Below are 19,699 nucleotides of genomic sequence, written 5' to 3' on the forward strand. Positions count from 1 at the left end.
TTGCTCAGACTTTATCAAGTAGTTATTTTATGTCCTTGAGTTTTAAAAGAGCTTTAACGAGAGTTTGAATTTTGTCCCTGTTGGATGTTAAAGTTAAAACGTGCAGACTCTGACACTCTCCTCACTGATAGAGGGGTGAGCAGGGAAGCAGCTCAGACAGCGATGCACTTCAGAGAGTCCTCCAAAACCCCCTAATCAAATGACCATGGATTTTTGTGTAGTTGGTCGTAGAAGGCCCAATTAATTATGCATGACAGCGGCTTGACGGCCATTTGATTTCGTTACACGCGCCCTCTCTGAGCCGCCGATCCAATCAGGTTAGGATCCCCCCACCTCTCTCTTTCTCTCTGCGGGGTTGGACTCTTCTTATCGGAGGGAGAGATTTCTTTAAGAGGGTGTTTGGGGGCTTGTAGGACATTTCATCATCATAATAAGTCCTTGTTATGCAGACGGCTCTCTCCTGTTTCCCTGCTATCAGGCCTCGTTGTCTTTGGACAGGCAGCAGTTGGGCTGGACACATGCCACAGAGATAGAGTGACTTTATTAAGTAAACAGAGAGAAGATGGGGATGAGAGATAGAGTGTGTGACACCTGTGAGGACGGGATGGTGATGCACTGTAGCACCTGCTCTCAGTCGAAGTGCCCCGACTGAGCATGTGCAGGAAAACTTTCATGCTCATATGAGAAACTGACCGATACATGAGCAGGCTCATTCTCACTGGCCACTTTATTAGGTACACCTGCTCAACTGCTGGTTAATGCAAATAGGTAATCAGCCAATCACATGGGAGTAACTCCATGCATCCTGCCTTGTATCAACGCTTCAGGCTGCTGCTGCTGGTGGTGTAATGGTGTGGGGGAGATTTTCTTAGTACCAACTGAGCATGGTTTAAACACCACAGCCTACCTGAGTATTGTTGCTGAGCGTGTCCATCCCTTTATGACCACAGTGTACCCATCTTCTGATGGCTACTTCCAGCAGGATAACGCACCATGTCACAAAGCTCACATCATCTCAAACATGACAATGAGTTCACTGTACTCCAATGGCCTCCACAGTCACCAGATCTCAGTCCAATAGAGCACCTTTGGGATGTGCTGGAACGAGAGATTCTCATCATGGATGTGCAGCCGACAAATCTGCAGCAACTGTGTGATGTCATCATGTCAATATGGACCAACATCTCTGAGGAATCATCACAAAAGTTACCAACTGTAGCATTGAAATATGCCTTTATCACACAGTTCATCCCCCTGTTACTTTTATTTTATTTTATCTGTCTTTATTTCTTTTCTTATTTTTTTTTAAATCAACTCAAGTTTGCTTTTTCTATTTGGATTTGTTATAATTTGTGTGACACATTCTGTAACTTGCTTTTTTGTTAACTACCAAACTGTATTATTACTACTTCTTTACCTATAAATGCAGTTAAAATATTTTAAGCAATGACAAAGTCACAATGTCATTGCCTAAACGCTGGAAACAATATTAAAATACCAGAATAAGACACAACAGCAACTTTGGAATTAAGAAAATATGATTAATAAAAGAAGCATAACTTACAAAAATTAAAAATTAGATCATAAAGGTGTGCAAACAATTGTGGAATGAAGGCAATTCATTAAAGTCCCATTCAAGGATTTCAATCAGACCTTCTTCAAACACGTCTCAACTGAGTCACTGAACATCTGTGTGTAAACACCGCCACCTGCAGGACATGAGAGTAACTACAGATTAAATCACGGGAAGTAAAACACAACAGAGGAGTCGAACCGCAGCAAGATTTTTATTCAAAAAAGCATATATTCAGGAATTAAAGATGCATATACTTACATGTGTAAATAATGTTGAAATACACAAAGTGGGAAAACAATGTGCTTCAGTAGCTGCAATGTCTTTGTGCACGTCGTGTGCACACATGAGAATGTCTTTGCGGATGTGGTTTTTCATGGTTTGTTAGGACACACGTCTCCTTCTCATTTTAGGGAGATTCATGGTTTTGTTTTCTTTTTTTTGATTCACATCCATCATTGAAAAGTTTAAAAAGCATGACCTTATCACTGCTTATTTAAAATGGAAGACAGCTCCCTCTGGCGTCACTCACTTTCGCCACGTCTCATTAATTCACCATCGATGAAAGAAAAAAAATAACTTTCACTGCTGAAGCTCCATCAACACAACGTGAGATTGACTTTCTACATGTTCCTTTATTCTCCTACCGTCCTGCAGAACTCACTGCATCTGCTCTCAAACTTCAGAGGAGCCTGTTTTAAATACGTGCCTGCTTGTTGGCGGCATGTCAGAGGTTTGTCGCCGACTGGCCTGGCGGTCTGGGATTTGAACGTATGCGGGCATCTGAAGATGGTTTGGGGTATTTAGGACAGTAAAAATGAAGGTGGGGATTGTGATACTTCTGTAGAGCGGTACCTGCTGGCAGGGGGACGAGGGGTGTATGACAGGTAGAGGGGTAGGGTCTGCCTAGTTAGCCGGGTGGGGCCGTCCCTCTGGGATGAGCGAGGTGAAGAAGGTGCTGATGAAGGACCACGCGGTGGTGAGGAAGCTTGGTTCGGGGAGCGCTGCAGCAGCCGGGTCCTCAGGGCCTCCACCTCCTTCTTCACCGCTGTCTTCGTCCTCTATCCCCTCGTCCATCAGACGTTCCTGGGACACAGATGAGAGGAGACAGTCATGGTTTGACAGACAGAACACAGTGAAATGTAATGCTGTACATATTAATAAATATATTCAGACATGTAATCTGATCATTGCAGTCATCAATGATGATTATATTTTGATTTAATTTTCAGCACTTAGGGCGTGTCCAACTCCACCTTTGCCGATTAAACAGCACATAATCTGGGCGCAAAGTAAGATGGGGCAAGGGGCAGAGGTTGTACTTACGTGTCAACTCTTACTGCTTTTAAAAGCCCACCTGCACCTGGTGCACTGCTACTTACACCGCAGAAAAATCGGAGAAGTGAGTGGTTTTCTTTTGAGAGTAATGCAGTGGGAGCAGTGATGTCACTGCAGCAAATACTTTGGGACATTTAGGCAGTAAAACTTAAAACTGTAGTTTATAAACTTGACGAAGGAAACAGAACTAAACGTTTAGCTTCTGAAATACTCAGTGAAGTTAAGCTGCTTCTTGTGAGTAAATGTGCAGTGTCTTCCTTCATGCAGAGTCACACAGCAGCTCTCCTCTCTGCTATGTCACATCTTAGAGGATGTCATAAATATTTTACTCATTAACAATGTATTATTTTACCCATCCACAACTCATCAACACGTCCCTGTGTGTGTAAACAACAGCGTGTACGCGCCTTGTGAACCCCTCTATAGGCACATCTTACTATCTGAATAATGAGCTCTTTCGACAGAGACCAGGGGCCGTATTCACAAAGCTTCCCAGTACTAAGAGTTTCTCCTCGTGACAAAATTCTAAGGAAATTCTTAGAATTGTGACATTTACTTTGAATTTACCCTTAAAGTTAAGAGAAAAAGTTTTTTACCCTAAAGAGAGTTCCTAAGGTGAAGAACTGTTAGGAGAGAGGAGGACCATTACAAGGCTGAAGGGTTTCTTAAGCAGAGAAGAAAATGGAGGAAACACGAAGAGGTCAGAGAAATATTCTCCAAAGACTAAAGGACAGTGAGTTAATTAAATGCTACAGATTAGATCGTGCGGAGATAATGTTTGTGGCCAATCTCATTGGGGATACGCACACATTTCCCACCCAACACAGCAACAATACAGTGCCAGAAATTAAATGATCACAATGATATGTGGAAAACTGGAAACATGCAGCAGTGATGACTTGAATTTCTCTCAACCTTCCATCAGCAGTGATCACACTAACAATGACAACACTTTAACTGTGTCTGCGTCACTCCTACCAAAAGGGTCAACCACACCTCCTCACTGAGGTGAAAGTTTCTGTCTCGTCCTTGCTCAGAGTTGCCCTGGGAGCTTTCCTAAATCACTCCTAAGCTAGGACTCCTTACAAAAAGTTTTAAGGCTAAATTAGGAGCTCTCTGAGAGTGTTCTCAGATTATTTGTGAATTTGTCCCCAGGTTTTTGTCTGTCAATGACACAATCACTTTCTGTTGCCCTAAACAGCAATATGCCAACACCTCATTTTAAGACCTACACACCCATGGGCCCACAGATAGGCTCAAGTACATTTGCTACTTACACAAACTGGGTGCTGGCCGTGAAAATGACAAATGAGTCAATCTTAAACAAGCAATGACAGTTGTGCTGCACTGTGTGACACTTTTCACTCAGTGTAAGGTACGGCCCCGTGTCTCTTTGCAGATAAATCTTATCTGTTCATTTAGGAAATCTCACTGATTTTGCGGCTGTCTGTCTTCAAAAGGAACGTGTTGGACATGGTTCCTGCAGAGCTTAGGATGGCATAGCAATAAGGTTGAGAGACATTCTCCAACCAACCATTTCCTGTATGTCCTGGTGTCTCTCTGCTTCCTCCTGAGGAGCTCTGGCCCTTTCTCCTCCTCTGAGGTTCTGCTGCTCGGGTCTGAAGGGGAACCAACCAGCCTGATGCCTGCGGAAAAACACAAACATGCTCTTAAATTTGGGTTTAAAGCTTTTATCTTCAACATCAATACATGAATCAACACGTTTCAAAAGTGGTGCTCTGCCTTAAAATAACACATTCAGCAAACTGCACTGAGCTGAATACAAATTAAAGTAAATGCGAGAAATGTAAAAATGTAACTGACTCACAGGTAGACAAGCAGCATGGCGCCAACCACCATGACGAAGCGGCTAAAGGAGGAGTAAAAGTAAACGATGCTGAGCAGGACGCCAGCACGAGACACTGTGTACAACCAGTCCAGCCAATCACGGTTCAGCTCGTCGTCGTTTAACACCGCCCCGCCCTGCGCATTCATCTGGATGTTGGGGTTGGCCGGCTGGTTCTCTGGTAAAGGGTTGGGGGCCGGGTTGGGCCCCAGCGGGGGCTGCACGGCTTCATTGGGCTGGGCGGGTCGATGGGGTGAGGAGGAGGAAGAGGAAGGAGGGGAGGTGGTGGGAGGCTGAGAGGCGGCTACAGCTGCTTGACTGAAGAGAGGAGGCAGAAAGACACAGGTATTTAGAAGAAAGCACAACAGAATCCCCTCTGGGTGATACAAGTCCTCACTATTATTAATATTCATGATATGGCAGTGATAATAAGAAGATTTAATCAGTGTATTAACATTTACAGACACGTTTATTTGACTTACTATTGCATGTAGTAGTGGCGAGCATACATCTGCTGCCACCACAGCATCTGCATGGGCATGTACATGGGGTGGGTGGGCATGTTGGCAGGGAGGTGGCCTTGTAGAGGCACCTGCGCTCCATCCGGCCTGTAGAGAAATGTTTGTCATGTTTTAACACAGTATAATGAAAACAACAATCTTCTGTCTGGTCTTTTTCAGTTCTCACTCTTAATTATCCACAGTGGAAATATTCTGTAAGGTTTTAAAATGTATTTCAGTCTTCTGGCTGATTAAAGTGGTTGCTTGTAAAGTAAAGATCACAGACCTCAAACTTATTCTACAGTTCTGCTTTCAGTGTAATAAAATCCAACACAACACCTCCACTAGCAGAAGGACAGAAGTCTTGAATCAGCAACTCTCACAGTCTCAACACAAACTGATTACGGTTGTATTGGATTACATCAGATTACACAGTTTCTATATTTAAAATTTATGATACCATGCTACAAAAATATTTCTGTCAGGTGGCATGTGTTTGACAAAAAAGATATCTGCATATATTACAATAAAATCAGAGGTTTTCTTACCACTGAGGGACACCAGCGGGGCTCTGAGGGTTGTACTGGGGGAAGCCGCCACGATACCTCAGGCCATCATAACTTCCTGGGACAGAGGAGGAAGAGGAGGGTGCTGGCTGACTGTCCTGATTTGGTGTGGTGGCAGGAGAGGTGGAGCCGGCACTGTCTGAACTCTAAAGAGCGAGATGTCAACCACAATCAGAAGTTGAGTTGAACACAGAGCACAGTTTTTATGATGAACACAAATGAAAGTGTTTTATAAAGGTGTGTTCAGACTGGATGAAAAGCAACTTTTAGTGGCAGTGGGACTGCATACAGAGGCAACAGGAAAACAAGTGGGAGAAAACATATATTTGCTGTAGGTGAAGAATACTCAGCTCACGGCCTGTGGGCAAATGTGGGCCTATCAAAACAACATATGTGACGATTTGCAGCCGTCGAACGAAGGAGATTAAGAAGCAAACGTGTGTGTGTGGGTCTACTCACGCTGGAGTCAGAAGCAGAAGAGCTGGCCATGGAGGGGCTCCGAGGCATGGGTGAGGCTGGGGGGCTGTGAGAGGTACACACTAGATGCATCATGTGATATTCATCCTGCTGTGGGTCGACGAGGTCGGGGCACGAGCCGAGGATGTGGGAGGAGGAGAGAGAGGAGGAGGAAGAGGAGGCGGAGGCGGAGGAGGAAAAGGAGGTGAAGGCAGCAACAGATCAGAGAGACAAAACAAGAAACAGAGAGAGAGACAGAGAGGGAAGAAGGATTAGTGTGGAAATGACCAGAATTTAGACACAATGCTCAGTCTTTGTTGGTAAAACACGTCAGATCAGCTATTGTGTCCCAGGCAGCCTGTTTCAGTTCCCCCACAACACACACACACACACACACACAGACATGTGAACAAGCTGCGTGTGAGCAAGTATGCCAAAGATTTGCTGACTCCAGCTTCTCAAATGCTTTGATACTTTCTTTTTCAACTGAATATATTTGGGTTTTGGTTTGTTTGGTTGGACAAAACAAGAAATCTAAAGACACCAACTTGAACCGTGAACGATTTCAACTCCCATTTTCCACAACTTTATATTTTGTAGACTAAATTACAAATCAAGAAAATAACCTGCAGATTAACTGATAATGAAAATAGCCATATAAACATTTAAAAGGCTTCCTCGGAGAGGGACTACTCTTTTTGGGTGGGTTGCCAAACAACATTTTATCCATGTAAAACATTGTGCATGCTTTCACCTGCATGCACACACACAGAAAACACAGCCCCGCAGTAGCTCTTACCTTTCTAAGCACATCTCTAAGCTGTAGGTGGTCTTGAAGGAGCCTTCCTGAGTACACCAGCCGCTGGTCTTTGGACAGCTACAACACAAACAGCATCTCATGGTGAGACAAAGAAATGACCGCTGTACGCACAGTGTGAAGCAGTCTGAATGCGTCATTAAAAACAACTGGACCACAGGCTGTGTGTCTATCTCACCCGCCTAACACTCTTTTCTTTACAGTGTACACAGATAAGAGTGCCCAATAAAAAAAGGGCCTGAGAGCTAAAACCTACAAAGTCAACAACTGTTTCAAGTGTTTCCAAGGACAAGAATGAATCTCAGCTTTACAGAAAACCTGGATGAGAAGTCTTTAAAGTGCTCAAGGAATAGTCTTTTAAATGAACCATCATTTCTCTAGTCAGCTCTAAAATGTTAAAATGTTGTAGGATTTCTTCTTATTGTTGTCTTTCACTTTATCTTATTTATGTTTAGGTTTAAAGGTCCAGTGTGGAGGATTTAGTGGCATGTAGCAGAGAGGTTGCAGAACTGAAACTTCTCCTGTGTGCCAAGCATGTAGAAGAATTACAGTGGCCAACGCAAGAACACGAGTGGCCTTATCTAGAGCCAACGTTTGGTTTGTCTGTTCTGGTCGAATGCGGAACAACATGGCAGACTTCATGGAAGGAGCTGCTCCGTATGTAGATATAAACAGTTCATTCTGAAGTCCAGTTCAGACCAAAGATTCACGATGAGACGAACTAAAACAGGTAACTGCTTGCAACACGCTGTTCGGCAACGTTCTAAAAAACCTGCTGCCCAGTGCAACTAGATGAGACGGTGTATCATCTCTCAGCAAACACGCGATCTGCGGTCATTTTGACTTGACCAGCGGACTTCACCGCAAGCTGATTATCTATAGAAAAAGATGACGTGCTTTACGTTCTAAATCCAGCCGCCGGTGATTTGACCAGCTGAGTCGCAGGTGACACCATCAGCCTGCTTAAGTCGAGCTCAGACAGCCAGTTCACACCGCTGCAACTTTTCTCTGCAACGCTCTAAAACAGTTCAACACTTCATGAATCTTTGGTCTGAACTGGGGTTAAGGAAACAAAAACAAAACGACTCTTATTTTCAGGTGATTATAAACTAATGAAATCATAGTTATAAATATAATATATTCCATTTCTGCCTGTATATCCCCCTAAATCCTGCCCACTGGACCTTTAAGGGCTGAGAGAGTCAGGGAAGATGCATTTCACTGTATCTAAATGTGCAACTGTGCCGATTACTGTCTATGACGACACATTTGAACCTGATATTTCTGTTTCAAGCTGTGAGAAGGGAAGACCTTGTTGTAATGTGGAATGTTATACCATGAATCCTTTATGTGTACTAAGTGATTAGGCACCTTTGGATTAGATTAGATTACAGGGCTGGATTAGATTTCAACTCTCACTGACAGCATACACAGTGTGTATAACTATATTCTCTGTGCTTCTTGAGCCTCTGTGCTTCATGTTGTTGTATGACAGAAAAGTGACGACTGACGTACAAACAAATAACAAAACCTTAAAAGGTTACAAATCAATGGTTGTGTTTATGCGTGCTGTGCTTTCCCCTCTCATAATCGTCTTTGGCAGCATCATCGGATCATTTTACACACACAGACTTGAGGCACGAACTTTCACTGACATTTTAACACATGTTGCTTGTTGCTATGGTTACGCAGCTTTGCTTCACTCTTAGTATCTTTGGTTTTCTTTTTGTCATGACAAAATGAAACTGACTTTGGCAGTGCAAAGCAGTCCGTAAATCTGAAATTTGAGGTGTTAAAGCATACATCAGAACAACAGCATTTCCCAGGTAACTGCTCGCCTCATCCATAAAAATCCAGCAGCCCCCTTTGCTAAGTACTAACTGAAAGAGGAGATTATTTTTCACCAAACAAGTGAGGAGGAAGCGGCTGCTCTTTTGTCCACAAACAACAAAATGCATCTGTTAGCAACCTCAACACAGCCATTATTTAGGATAAAAACAGGAGCACTGCATTTAGTCATGTGATTGTTTTGGAACATACTAAGCATACGTGACAGAGCACAGACGTGGATTATGCTGCAGGACTGGTTTTTATTTTTTTCCCCCACTGGAAAAAAAATATAGCTGAAATATTTTGTAAGTGACAGCCACTGTGGTCCAAGAAGGACGAAACTACGACTTTTTCACAGTCACCTTTCAAACTTACAGGTGTTCAGGAGTGTTAAATGCTCAAGAGATAAAATGTCAGTGCAACTTTGTCCTTTTTCATTCATTCACTCACATGTTTCATGAATGCCTCAGCTGCTGACTTATGATTTCAATAAATGATTAATGGTATAACGTGCCTGATTTTCATTTCTGTTTACTCATTCTACTGGGAATAGAAATTTATCTAGAGCTGAAACGATTAACTGAGTAGGCGATCGGCAGAAAATGAATCGCCTGTTAATATTTTCAAGGAAACATGACAAATATATGTTGGTTCAGGCTTATCAAATGTGAGAATTTGATCCTTTCCTTTCTCTTCCATCATCATAAAATGAATATCTTTGTGTTTAGAGGTATTTTGGCTCTGGAAAATTATGTTGCTCGTGTTTTGTGGACCAACTGGTTCATTGATCACTTGAGAAAATAAATGAATCGATAAAGAATATTATTGTTAGTTACAGCCCTTTATTTGTCTTTTGGTGTTCAAAGGCCTGATACTGCGTGCCACAGGGTGGTGTATTGTTCTGTTTTCTCTTGTGTGCCTCTCCAGGTGCAGCCCTCCTGCCTCCTCACTGTGCAGAGAGTAATTGAGCACACCTGAGCTTAATCTGCTCACCAGAAACATGCAGGTTAAGGGGCTGTCCACACCAACGCAGGTTTTTATAAACCCGTGACTCTTTGCTCACGGTTTGGCCTTTCATCCACACGCAACCGCAGTTTTGGGCCCCTGTATCCGGAGTTATTTATAACCGGAGTCCAGGGTGAACTTTTTGGAAAAGTTTGTTGTCAGCAGTCATGTGTAGACACGATAACCGCAGTTATTTTGTCTCGTCTCCATTGTATGACGTCACAGTGTGCGACATAAACAGAAAACAGCTGTGTTATTACCCGATCCAGTGTGCAAGAGACGATTTGAGGATGGACCTAAACAAAATACTGCTGCTATTTAGCAGCATATCAGCACTTTGTGGCTGTATCATACAACTAACGCTACTCAACCACATCCAGCAACAGAGGCGCAAGAGTGTGCTATTACGGAGACTGCTCCTGCTGCATAATAGTACGCTTGTTGTTGTTTTTCCGGTAATGACGTTTTACTGCCCTCTGATTGGCTACAATGGCCTTACAGTTAGGAGTTATATCGCCACCTACTGCTTTGGCATGTGTATTACATTGCTTGATAGTTGAATTTGCGGTGTCATGTGGACAGAGGTATTTTCATTACCGCGCTTGTATGGACACAGATTTTTTACAAACTGGAGACCAAAAAGTTTGGTTGTAAAAATACCCGTGCTCGTGTGGACTAGGCCCAAAAGACTGGAGAACCATACAGAGGAGGCAGAGGGCCAGACGTTAGCAGAGAGGCTGTGTGTGTTGCTTCCTTTTTGATTTGATATTTAAACTAGTGTTGCTTTTCTCTTTTGATGAGAAAGTAGTTTCTACTTGTAACCTTAAGTTTTAGTTGTGCACATTTTTATTTCTTTACTTGTTAATAAATTGCTGTATTTTGCTTATATTTGATTCCCCTGATTTATTTTCCCTGGTTTTATTTTATTGTTACTCCCCTCTTTCCTGGGCTAGATCAGGAATGAAACACCTGAATGCATCTAGTTCTGTGATCACCTAAACCTCATCACAACCTTTTAGAATTCAATCCTGCACCATGTGTCAGTTTAAACTCTTTTTAAGCATATTTATCTCTAAGTTCAGACCCTAAGATAAGATAAAACTTTATATATCCTAACTGGGGAAGTTGCAGAAGCAGAGTCTAAACAAAGGCAACAAAGAAAACCCTCGAACATGACAGCGACTTACCGGCTTGCTGGGGTACACGTTGGAGATGTGACTCTTCAGCCTCTCCACAGTCCAGTTGAGGAAACAGTTAATGGTCTGGTCTTCGTACTTTTGGTTGGGGGCCTTAATGACCAGGGTTACAGGACTATCAACTGCCCAGGACTCCATGGCTCATATTACTAGCAGGGTGGGCTCTGAGGAACCGGAGCTCAGGAGAGCTGGAGTGTCACAACTCAGGACACACCTGAGGAGGAAGCTCCCTCAAATCCCCTCCATTCTGGGCTCAGCTGAAACACACCAAACACTGTCCCCGCTGTGGGTGGGGGGTGGCTCCCCCTCTACAACATTTGTCTCATCTGCGGGGGGAAGTTGGTGCTTTCCAACTACAGTGATGGGAGTTCTTCTGTGGTGACAGTTCTTGGATTTCGTGTGAAAAAAAAGAGGAAGAGTTTGAGTGTGTTTGAGGGGAAGGAAGTTCTTCATACATTGTAAAGGCTGGTGGATTTTCATAACACATAAAATCATCATATTAAATCATCTGGATTATCTTTTTAATGCACCAATCAGCGTAGATCATTTTTATGTTTTGTTTTGTCAGTTTTTATACCCTGGTCCTATGAATGTCATCTTAATTTTATATTTGAAATGATAAAAAAGCATTCACTCAGCTGTGTGTCATGTTAGAGGCTGTAGATTTTGGTGCTGTTGAATTTGTATACCCCGTTCTTAATATTCTATCAATCCATTTGATATTAATAGTGCTTAATACTAGAGATACTTCTCAATATAACATATTACACCTCAACAGCACCACAAATCAAAGCTTCCAAAATGACCACAAAATTAAATCAACAACTATCTATAACTGATTATAACTTGCATGAAGTTGTTTTAACTCTGTTTTAGTTTTGGCTACATGTACCTCACTATTTTTCCTACTTTAAATGATTAATATTTGGCTTTTGACTGATGTTGTTCTCCAAGTGAAGCGATACACTTTTAGAAACAGGTCAGGAACATTTACTTTCATTTTTAAAAGGGTTATGGAATTTCCAAAAACAGTTTGGCAGTGTAGTTTTTAGCAAGCTTTACTTGAACTACATTAATTACCACATATGTTATGGACAATTTTCAGACATGCACATGGTGCTCAAATGAAAGTGTCACACAGCACTGTGGTGTGAATCATTCATGTGTTTCAAGTAATATAGTAGTTGGACAATAAGTGAGCTCTGCAGCACAGAGGAGTAAACTATGTGTATCAGACATTGGCTACACAGGCAGTACTAGTTAGTAGGTTCAGATCATTAATGCATATCTACTACTTTATACTTCATACAGTCAGTTGTCTCTCTTAACTTTTGCACTATGTCCATTGTTATGCATCAAAACACAAAGCCAAATTCCATGTATGTGCAAACCTGCTTGGCAAAAACATTGTTTTGGTCTTTACAAGGGCTGCAACGAACAATTCTGTTCCTTATCAATTAATCTGTAGAATATTTTCTCAATTCATCAATTGGCCTACAAAACATTAGAAGCAAGTGAGAAAAACGTGTCACAATACCCTCGCCTGAAGTGGCTTCATCAAATGTCTTGTTTGGTCCAAACAACATTTCAAAACCTCAAAATGTTAAATGTACTATAAGATTGGTGTTGAGAAGGCTACATGTGAGACGTAATGGGTTACAGATTACTAATCACCCAGTTGAAAATGTAACAGGCAATGTATGTGTTTTACTGTATTACATATGGTTACTTTTTTGGATTACTTTTCAGATAAAATAAAGCTAAAATAAATGTCCAGTTATAGGCTGTGCCAACAGAAGACATTCCTGTGCAGCATAACAACGCAAAGCAACAAAATGAATGTTACATTCTACATAAAAACTTTTTCCAAACAGGATATATCCAGATTTTACCCCTTTATAAACAACAACATCTTAGTAACTATATCTTAGTAACTATAAGTAATAACTTTTTTAAATTTTAACTATAACTGAGTACATGTATTTTGTAATGTAACTAGTTACTCCCTAAACTGTGTATGACCAAGGAAAGCAAATCCTCACACGAGCGATTCAGCGATTAATAATCAAAATGTAATTTTCTGTCAATCTAATAATGGATTAATTGACTAGTCGTTGCAGCTGCAGTCTAAGCATGGGATTTGTTGACAGTAAGGAAAAATATAGAATATCTCCATGACTATAGTTTAAGTATAATGTTACTGTTGTACTGACAACTGCAAATAAATTTTCTGATGTAACAGGAAGATTCCCACTGCTGCAAAGTAACCTGACAGGTGACCTAACTGGTTTAGCTGGTATACAGTAGGTATGTGTTCTCTAAGTCTCTCTAAGTCAGCTAATAATATGATGCACGTCTGTATTTTATTGACAGACACTTTAAACCATGAAAACAGAAAGTAACCGCTGCAGTTGAGGGGTCACGAGCTCCAGTTCACACTTCCTGACACCTGCCATGTTGCGTCATCTTTACAGTGAACTGCCAAAACAACTAATAAACTATAAATCATCCCGGGTCGAGCTGAACCGGTGGGTGCATAGCTAAATCCGCCACTAACCGGCACAAGCCTAATGTTCACAAACCAACACATGCACTCATGAAGCTATCTTTAATGAGGCAGGTCGCTCAGGGCGGCTCTGCTTATATATTTTGACCCTTCACGGTAGCAGAGTAACGGCGTTAGCTCCGTGGCTAACGTTAGCTTCGCTGTTGCTTGCTAGAAAATTCGGTTGGACTGTCGAACCGGTGACCGCGGTGACAACACATTTAACGGTCTTAACGTAACGTACTGAGGTCAAGTCGCCGCTATCAGACATGTTTTCTTGTTGTTACCTGTTTACTATTGTGTAATCGTCGTCTCTTCGCCCCAGCTCGGCTCCCTGCCTTGTTGTTGTAATGTCGGGTGTGAAACCGGAAACACGTCATCATCCTCACAACAGCTGATCAGGGGAAGAAAGAATCTGATAAGAAGCAAAAAGAGCAGCAGTAGAAAAAGTATTAATATTTCACATTACTCTGTTGCGTTTAATGACGTGAAATAAAAAACAGAGGAAAGATGTTGCACCAAATTATGTGACAGGTAATATTTTTAAGCTGTTGCCCGTGCAAACGTTTTTATTATACATTTTCCAAGTACTGTATTTTATTGACAAACTCTGATTCTGTTAGCCAAAATGGCGAGTCGCAAAATACATTTTTTTTTTTTGGTTTGTTAAATTATTTCTCTCACTTTTTGTTGTAACCATGTTATATTATTATGCTTATTTTATTTTATTGTACAGCACTTTGGTTAGCTCTGGTTGTTTTTATAAGTGCTTTTTAAATAAACTTGATTTGATTTTTCTTTAAGGTCACATTTATTTCACACAGTTATAAAATATTTATTCTGTATTTATTTATTTTATTTTTTAATTTTTTTTTACAATCATCATAACTTTTGATCCTCTCTGTATCCACAACATCACATTATAAAAAAAATACAGTTTTCAAAATTAGGGATCCACAGTTTTCTTATGCAGTTATCAATATCTGTTACCCATTCTCTATCTGTAGGGTGACATTATTTTCTTTATAGTTACCAGTATGTTTTACCCTTTCTGTATCCAGTCAAGTTATTTCTAGAATTATAAAAAATTTTCACCCTCTCTTTTAGCTAGCGGGTCATAATTACTAATCAACAAATACTAAATACTTACCATTACCAAAAACTTTGACCTTCTCTTGGGTCACATTTTCTTTTCTTTACAGTTATCAGTGTTTTACCCTCTCTTTAAGTTAGCTAAATTTTTAAACCTAAGCTACTGGGTCTTAATTACTAATGAACTAATATTAACTAATTACTTACAGTTATCAAAAATTTCATCCTTCTCAAGGATCACATTACATCAAAAAATGTGACCCTTTCTGTATCTGTAGTATCACAAAATTTTCTTTATAATTGTCAAAATTTATTACACAATCCCAATCTTGTGGGAGCCATCTTTGTTGTAACAGCTCTCAGAATCTACTAGCTGATACAGCTGACAATCTGTATCAGGACACAGAATTTAATGAAAACCTGGACTAACTTCTGTTACAGGCAAGACAAGACCAAAAGAAACTAGAATTACTGCCACACAGTTTTTTGCCTCCGTGTTTCAGTTAAGCTGCACTTACGGTTCCCATTCATGTCTGTAAAAACGTGGATGCTTCACACACATCTTTCCCCCGACAGCACAGATGATCTAAACAATCAGTGCAGTTTAAAGGTGGGCGCCCAAAATTTAATTCAGTATCCAACCAAATGTCTCTCCTCCTGTTACTGAGATATGATGTGGTATCATGGCCAGAGAAGTGTTTTTGCAGATGATGTCACAGTGAAGTTGACCTTTTACCCCTTTGACCCACCCAGATGGATGTTTGTGCCACATTCGAAAAGATTCCCTCAAGGTGTTCTTGATATTGTGTTCAGATGAATGAGACAGATGAGGCCACATTGACCTTGACATTTAGCCTATGACTACCAATATCTAATCAGTTCATCCTTGAGTCCAAGTGGACATTTGTGCCAAATTTAAAGAAATTCCCTTAAGGCGTTCTTGAGATATTGCGTTCACAAGAATGGGACGGATGGACAACTTGAAAACATAATGCCTCCGGACACGCCAGTGCGAAGGCATATAAAAGTAAAAGTACTTTACAACAAAGCAATATAGGACTGCAGCTAACCATAAATGCCACTGACGATCCTTCTTCGGATTTATTTTTGATTACTTAATGTTTCGTCAATAACATGTCAAACAATTGTGAAAAATGTCCATCACAGTTTCCCAGAGTCCTTAAAACAGTGTGTTTTGCCCAACCATGGTCCAAGACCCAAAACTACAAACAGGAATGAAAAGACTGATATAAATCTTCCAGGATTTAATGGGTAGTTGAAATTAATTTAGGGGTTTTCACTCCATTCACCTTTCTGTTCTCAGCATTGTCACTTTCATTTTCAAGAGCTGCAGTATTGGTAAGAAAAGCCTGAGTCTTTTCACAAGCTTTTATTTATCCAGGATTGTTTTGATAAGCATGCTTCACTGTACACAGGTGTTTGTGTGTGATTCATTTTAACATTCACAGATTTTCAGGTTCAAAGTGGTCTCCTTTCAGCCACACACTCAGTTCTTTGGTTGTCTATTGTTAAAACGTTGTTGGTTCTGGGTGCAGTTTCAGTTTGTGAAGAACCTCCTTGGTCAATTGTTTACTGTACCGGTTGATCTTCCAGTGTCCAGGCATCCATCCCAGCAGAAATCGATGAAAATCTGTCCATGCAAATGCAAACATCTCCCTCCACTCTTTCTCCAGGGCAACAAAGTCCACATCTTTATTCACAGATTGCTTTAATTCTGTGAAATAGTAGTCCAGCAGTCCTGGAACCTTCTTTGCACACTGCCTCTCGTCCATGCAGCTTCCTAAAAAATACACAACATCTTTCATCCCGCAGCCCCCACCGACATACTGGAAGTCAACGGCTGCCACATCCCGTCCGCTCTGAGAGAAACAGAAGTTGGCTAACTTGGCATCTCCGTGAACGATGGTCTTGAAGCGACATTTGTTGAGTATCCTGTCAATGTCGCCGGCTGCTGCTTTGAGCTGGGCATCGTCCATGGCCTCCAGCTCGTCTGGTCGGGTCTCCAGGTGCCAGTAGGTGCCGATAGGCCACAGGCCGTCTGGTGCCACACCCAGGAAGAGAGCATGGAAGTGGGCAAGCCAGCTGAGGCAAGTCTTTATTTCTCTGTCCTTCACACTGGTCCTACAAACACAAACAAACATTCCTATTAATCCAGTATTGGAGCGCTTAGTTTGGTTTTATCAGCTCCTAAAAAATGTTACATGATCATTTTAATGGAAATGTAGAATTCCTCCATTCATTTTATAGCCTAGACGTCGCAAAGCTACAGACCTGTGTGTCACACATTTCAGTGATCATACCTTCTCTGATCATAACCAGCCACATCCAGATCCTCCAGCACGATCAGCATCTCGTCTCCATGGGAACAGGCAGCCAGACAGGCAGGGATGCGACAGCTCTGATTGGTGGAGTAATTCTGGTACCAGTGTGTCTCCAACTGGTAGGATCTGACTTTACGTGCATGGGAGCGGTCTGTGTTCCAGCCTCCAGGGTGCTCGGCCTCCTCTGGAAACTTGACGTGTTTGACGACCACAGAGGGCCGCTCGCAGCCCTCTAGGTGCAGCCGGACGATCTCCCCATAACCGCTCCACAGTGTCTGGATGTTGGCACCGACACGCAGGGATGACGCTCCACACACCTGCAGGATGAGATCCTGGTGCTCCTGTTTCATTTCAGGTCAGAGCTGAAACACAGTGAAGAGGAAGTATAGTGTGTTTTAGCGTCTTTTAAGATGGGAGCAGCCAGTGATGGCACGTAACCAAGTTCATTTACTCAAGTACAAATTCAAGGTACATGGACTTTACTTGTGTATTTCTGTATTATGCAACTTTATACTTCTACTCCGCCACATCTCAGAGGCAAATACTGTAATTTAACTATACTAAATTCATCTGACATTCATTCTTTGACATTGTGCTGGCATCAGCTCATCTGATAAAGAAGGCCAGCTCTGTCCTGGGACGTTCCCTTGACCTGGTGGAGGCAGTGGGAGAAAGGAGAATGATAGCCAAACAGACACTTTAGCACTTGGCACTTTAACTAGCACTCAAGCACTTTATAAATTGATATCTAAAAATTGGTCTACTATGTTTCTGTGTATGTTGTTTTGCTTGTCTTACTCTGTTTTACTTACTGTCTTACTTACGTATTATTTTTCTTACAAGTCCATACCCATTGGTAACTTTGTCACCTTCTACCTATGCCAATCCTCAATGCCTATGTGCAGTTTCACATAGAAAGAATAACACACTGACAGTTTCTGTGATTATGTACAGCATACCATACCATGACTTAGTCATACCAAAAAACAACAACATTGGTCCACAGGGGGAGCCACAGCGATCGGTCGCATTTTAGCCATTTTGAAGCATTTTTCTGTTGTTATAGCGCCACCCAGTTGCCAATTAGAGTTAAATTTCTCCAGTCACCTTGAGGCGTCCTGTTCTACATATCTACCAAGTTTAGTAAAAATCCATATGGCGGTTAGGCCTAGATAAGAAATTAGCCCTCTAGCGCCCCCATTTTGTTTGATGGGGTCAATAATGGAGGGGTCCCCTCAGATTATGTGTGGTCATATGCCTACAAAGTTGCGTGGTGATGGGTGAAACCCTTGAGATGTTCTACACCTTTATGTGATGAGCCACGCCCTCCACAATATTCATTGCCTTATAGAAGCTCAGTTTTAGGAAGTTTTCCAACTTTTGCCAAGAGGGAACTTTAGATATTGGTCCCTAGATTATGTTCACCCAGTTTCATGCAGATCGCTCAAACTTCCTAGGAAGAGATCCATTTGAAGTGTTTTTCAGAAAATTCAAAATGGCGGAAAATCTATATAAGCGGAAGTTATGGGTTCTTGAGGCAAATGTGTTCCTCATGAGGAGAGGCATCTCTGTGCAAAGTTTCATGTCTCTACGACATACGGGACATGAAATATGCCCATTCAAAGTTTGCAATTTCAGTTGGTTGCTATAGCGCCCCCCTTTGGCCAATTGATGTAATATTGCTTCATTGGCATCCTCCCATGACCCTCTACCACTGTGCCAAATTTCACATGGATTGACCAAGTCAGTGAGGAGAAAAACATGGAACACACACACACACACACACACACACACACACACACACACACACACACACAGTTTTCGTCATTACATAGTAAGACTGTTTGCATTGTTGCCTTCTCTGTGTTTAAACATCAACCTGCCATGGGACTGCAGACGGAAATTAGCCGCCTGGCTGTAGTCTCATGTATTTACAAGTAATTGCTTATTAATACATATTGTCCCATTTTAAAAAAAAATAAATAACTCTAACAAATCTAAAATGCAGGACACTTTGACAGCACCAGGCAGCTCCTTCACCCACTGTGTTTGAAAGAGAGATACTGCAGGTCCTTCCAGTGACACTACACACATATGATAGTCCTACAGAATATGATGCATTGCTGTAAATTAAACTACCCATCAGTATACAATGAGCGCAACCTTAAACATCTACAGCAGAAAAATGCAGCATGCACATTAATGCAGCAGGAAAATTAAGCCAAAAACATCAGATATGACAGTAAATCACTGACACTACTGCACAATGACAACTTTTACTTTTCATATTTTAAGAACACTTAGCTGATTATACTTTTTCTTAAAGTGCAGTGGAATATGTTCACAGTATGGTATATAGTGTCACTTACCTTGCTAACAAACAAGGGAAGCTTGTGCATCCAATCAGCAAAAACAGCCTTTATTTCTGCCTGTTTCTGTCTCACACATTCAGATTATGCTGCTATAACATGTAATTAAAGCCTAAATAATACACGGATTGCAAATATGTATCAACAACTGTCAGCTTTAGGACTGAATGTACATGTTTCACTTCACCCTCAGCTTCATGTCAGATTACAGGAAGCATTCTTTG

General features: G+C 41.5%; 2 protein-coding genes across 3 annotated transcripts; both read right to left on the reverse strand.

Moving 5' to 3' along the window:
- Window positions 1-1,768: 1,768 nt before the first annotated feature.
- herpud2 (HERPUD family member 2) lies at window positions 1,769-14,074 on the reverse strand. 2 transcript variants are annotated; one of them, XM_049583343.1, is made up of 9 exons: window positions 13,960-14,074; window positions 11,119-11,514; window positions 7,079-7,156; window positions 6,283-6,390; window positions 5,806-5,969; window positions 5,240-5,365; window positions 4,740-5,075; window positions 4,446-4,557; window positions 1,769-2,659 (listed from the first exon to the last, which is right to left on the reverse strand). In XM_049583343.1, exons 2-9 carry the CDS (start codon window positions 11,263-11,265, stop codon window positions 2,480-2,482), a joined length of 1,251 nt encoding a protein of 416 aa, XP_049439300.1. In that variant the 5' UTR covers window positions 11,266-11,514; window positions 13,960-14,074; the 3' UTR covers window positions 1,769-2,479. The 2 variants fall into 2 exon arrangements, with proteins under 2 accessions (XP_049439300.1, XP_049439301.1); XM_049583344.1 differs by lacking the exon at window positions 11,119-11,514 and having other exon boundaries at window positions 13,960-14,067.
- A 500-nt stretch (window positions 14,075-14,574) lies between these two features.
- pkdc (protein kinase-like domain containing) lies at window positions 14,575-19,696 on the reverse strand. Its single transcript, XM_049583347.1, has 3 exons — window positions 19,476-19,696; window positions 17,086-17,468; window positions 14,575-16,906 (listed from the first exon to the last, which is right to left on the reverse strand). Exons 2-3 carry the CDS (start codon window positions 17,454-17,456, stop codon window positions 16,294-16,296), a joined length of 984 nt encoding a protein of 327 aa, XP_049439304.1. The 5' UTR covers window positions 17,457-17,468; window positions 19,476-19,696; the 3' UTR covers window positions 14,575-16,293.
- Between the last annotated feature and the right edge of the window lie 3 nt (window positions 19,697-19,699).

This window comes from Epinephelus fuscoguttatus, linkage group LG8, assembly GCF_011397635.1.
Source record: "Epinephelus fuscoguttatus linkage group LG8, E.fuscoguttatus.final_Chr_v1".
Lineage (NCBI taxonomy): Eukaryota > Metazoa > Chordata > Actinopteri > Perciformes > Serranidae > Epinephelus > Epinephelus fuscoguttatus.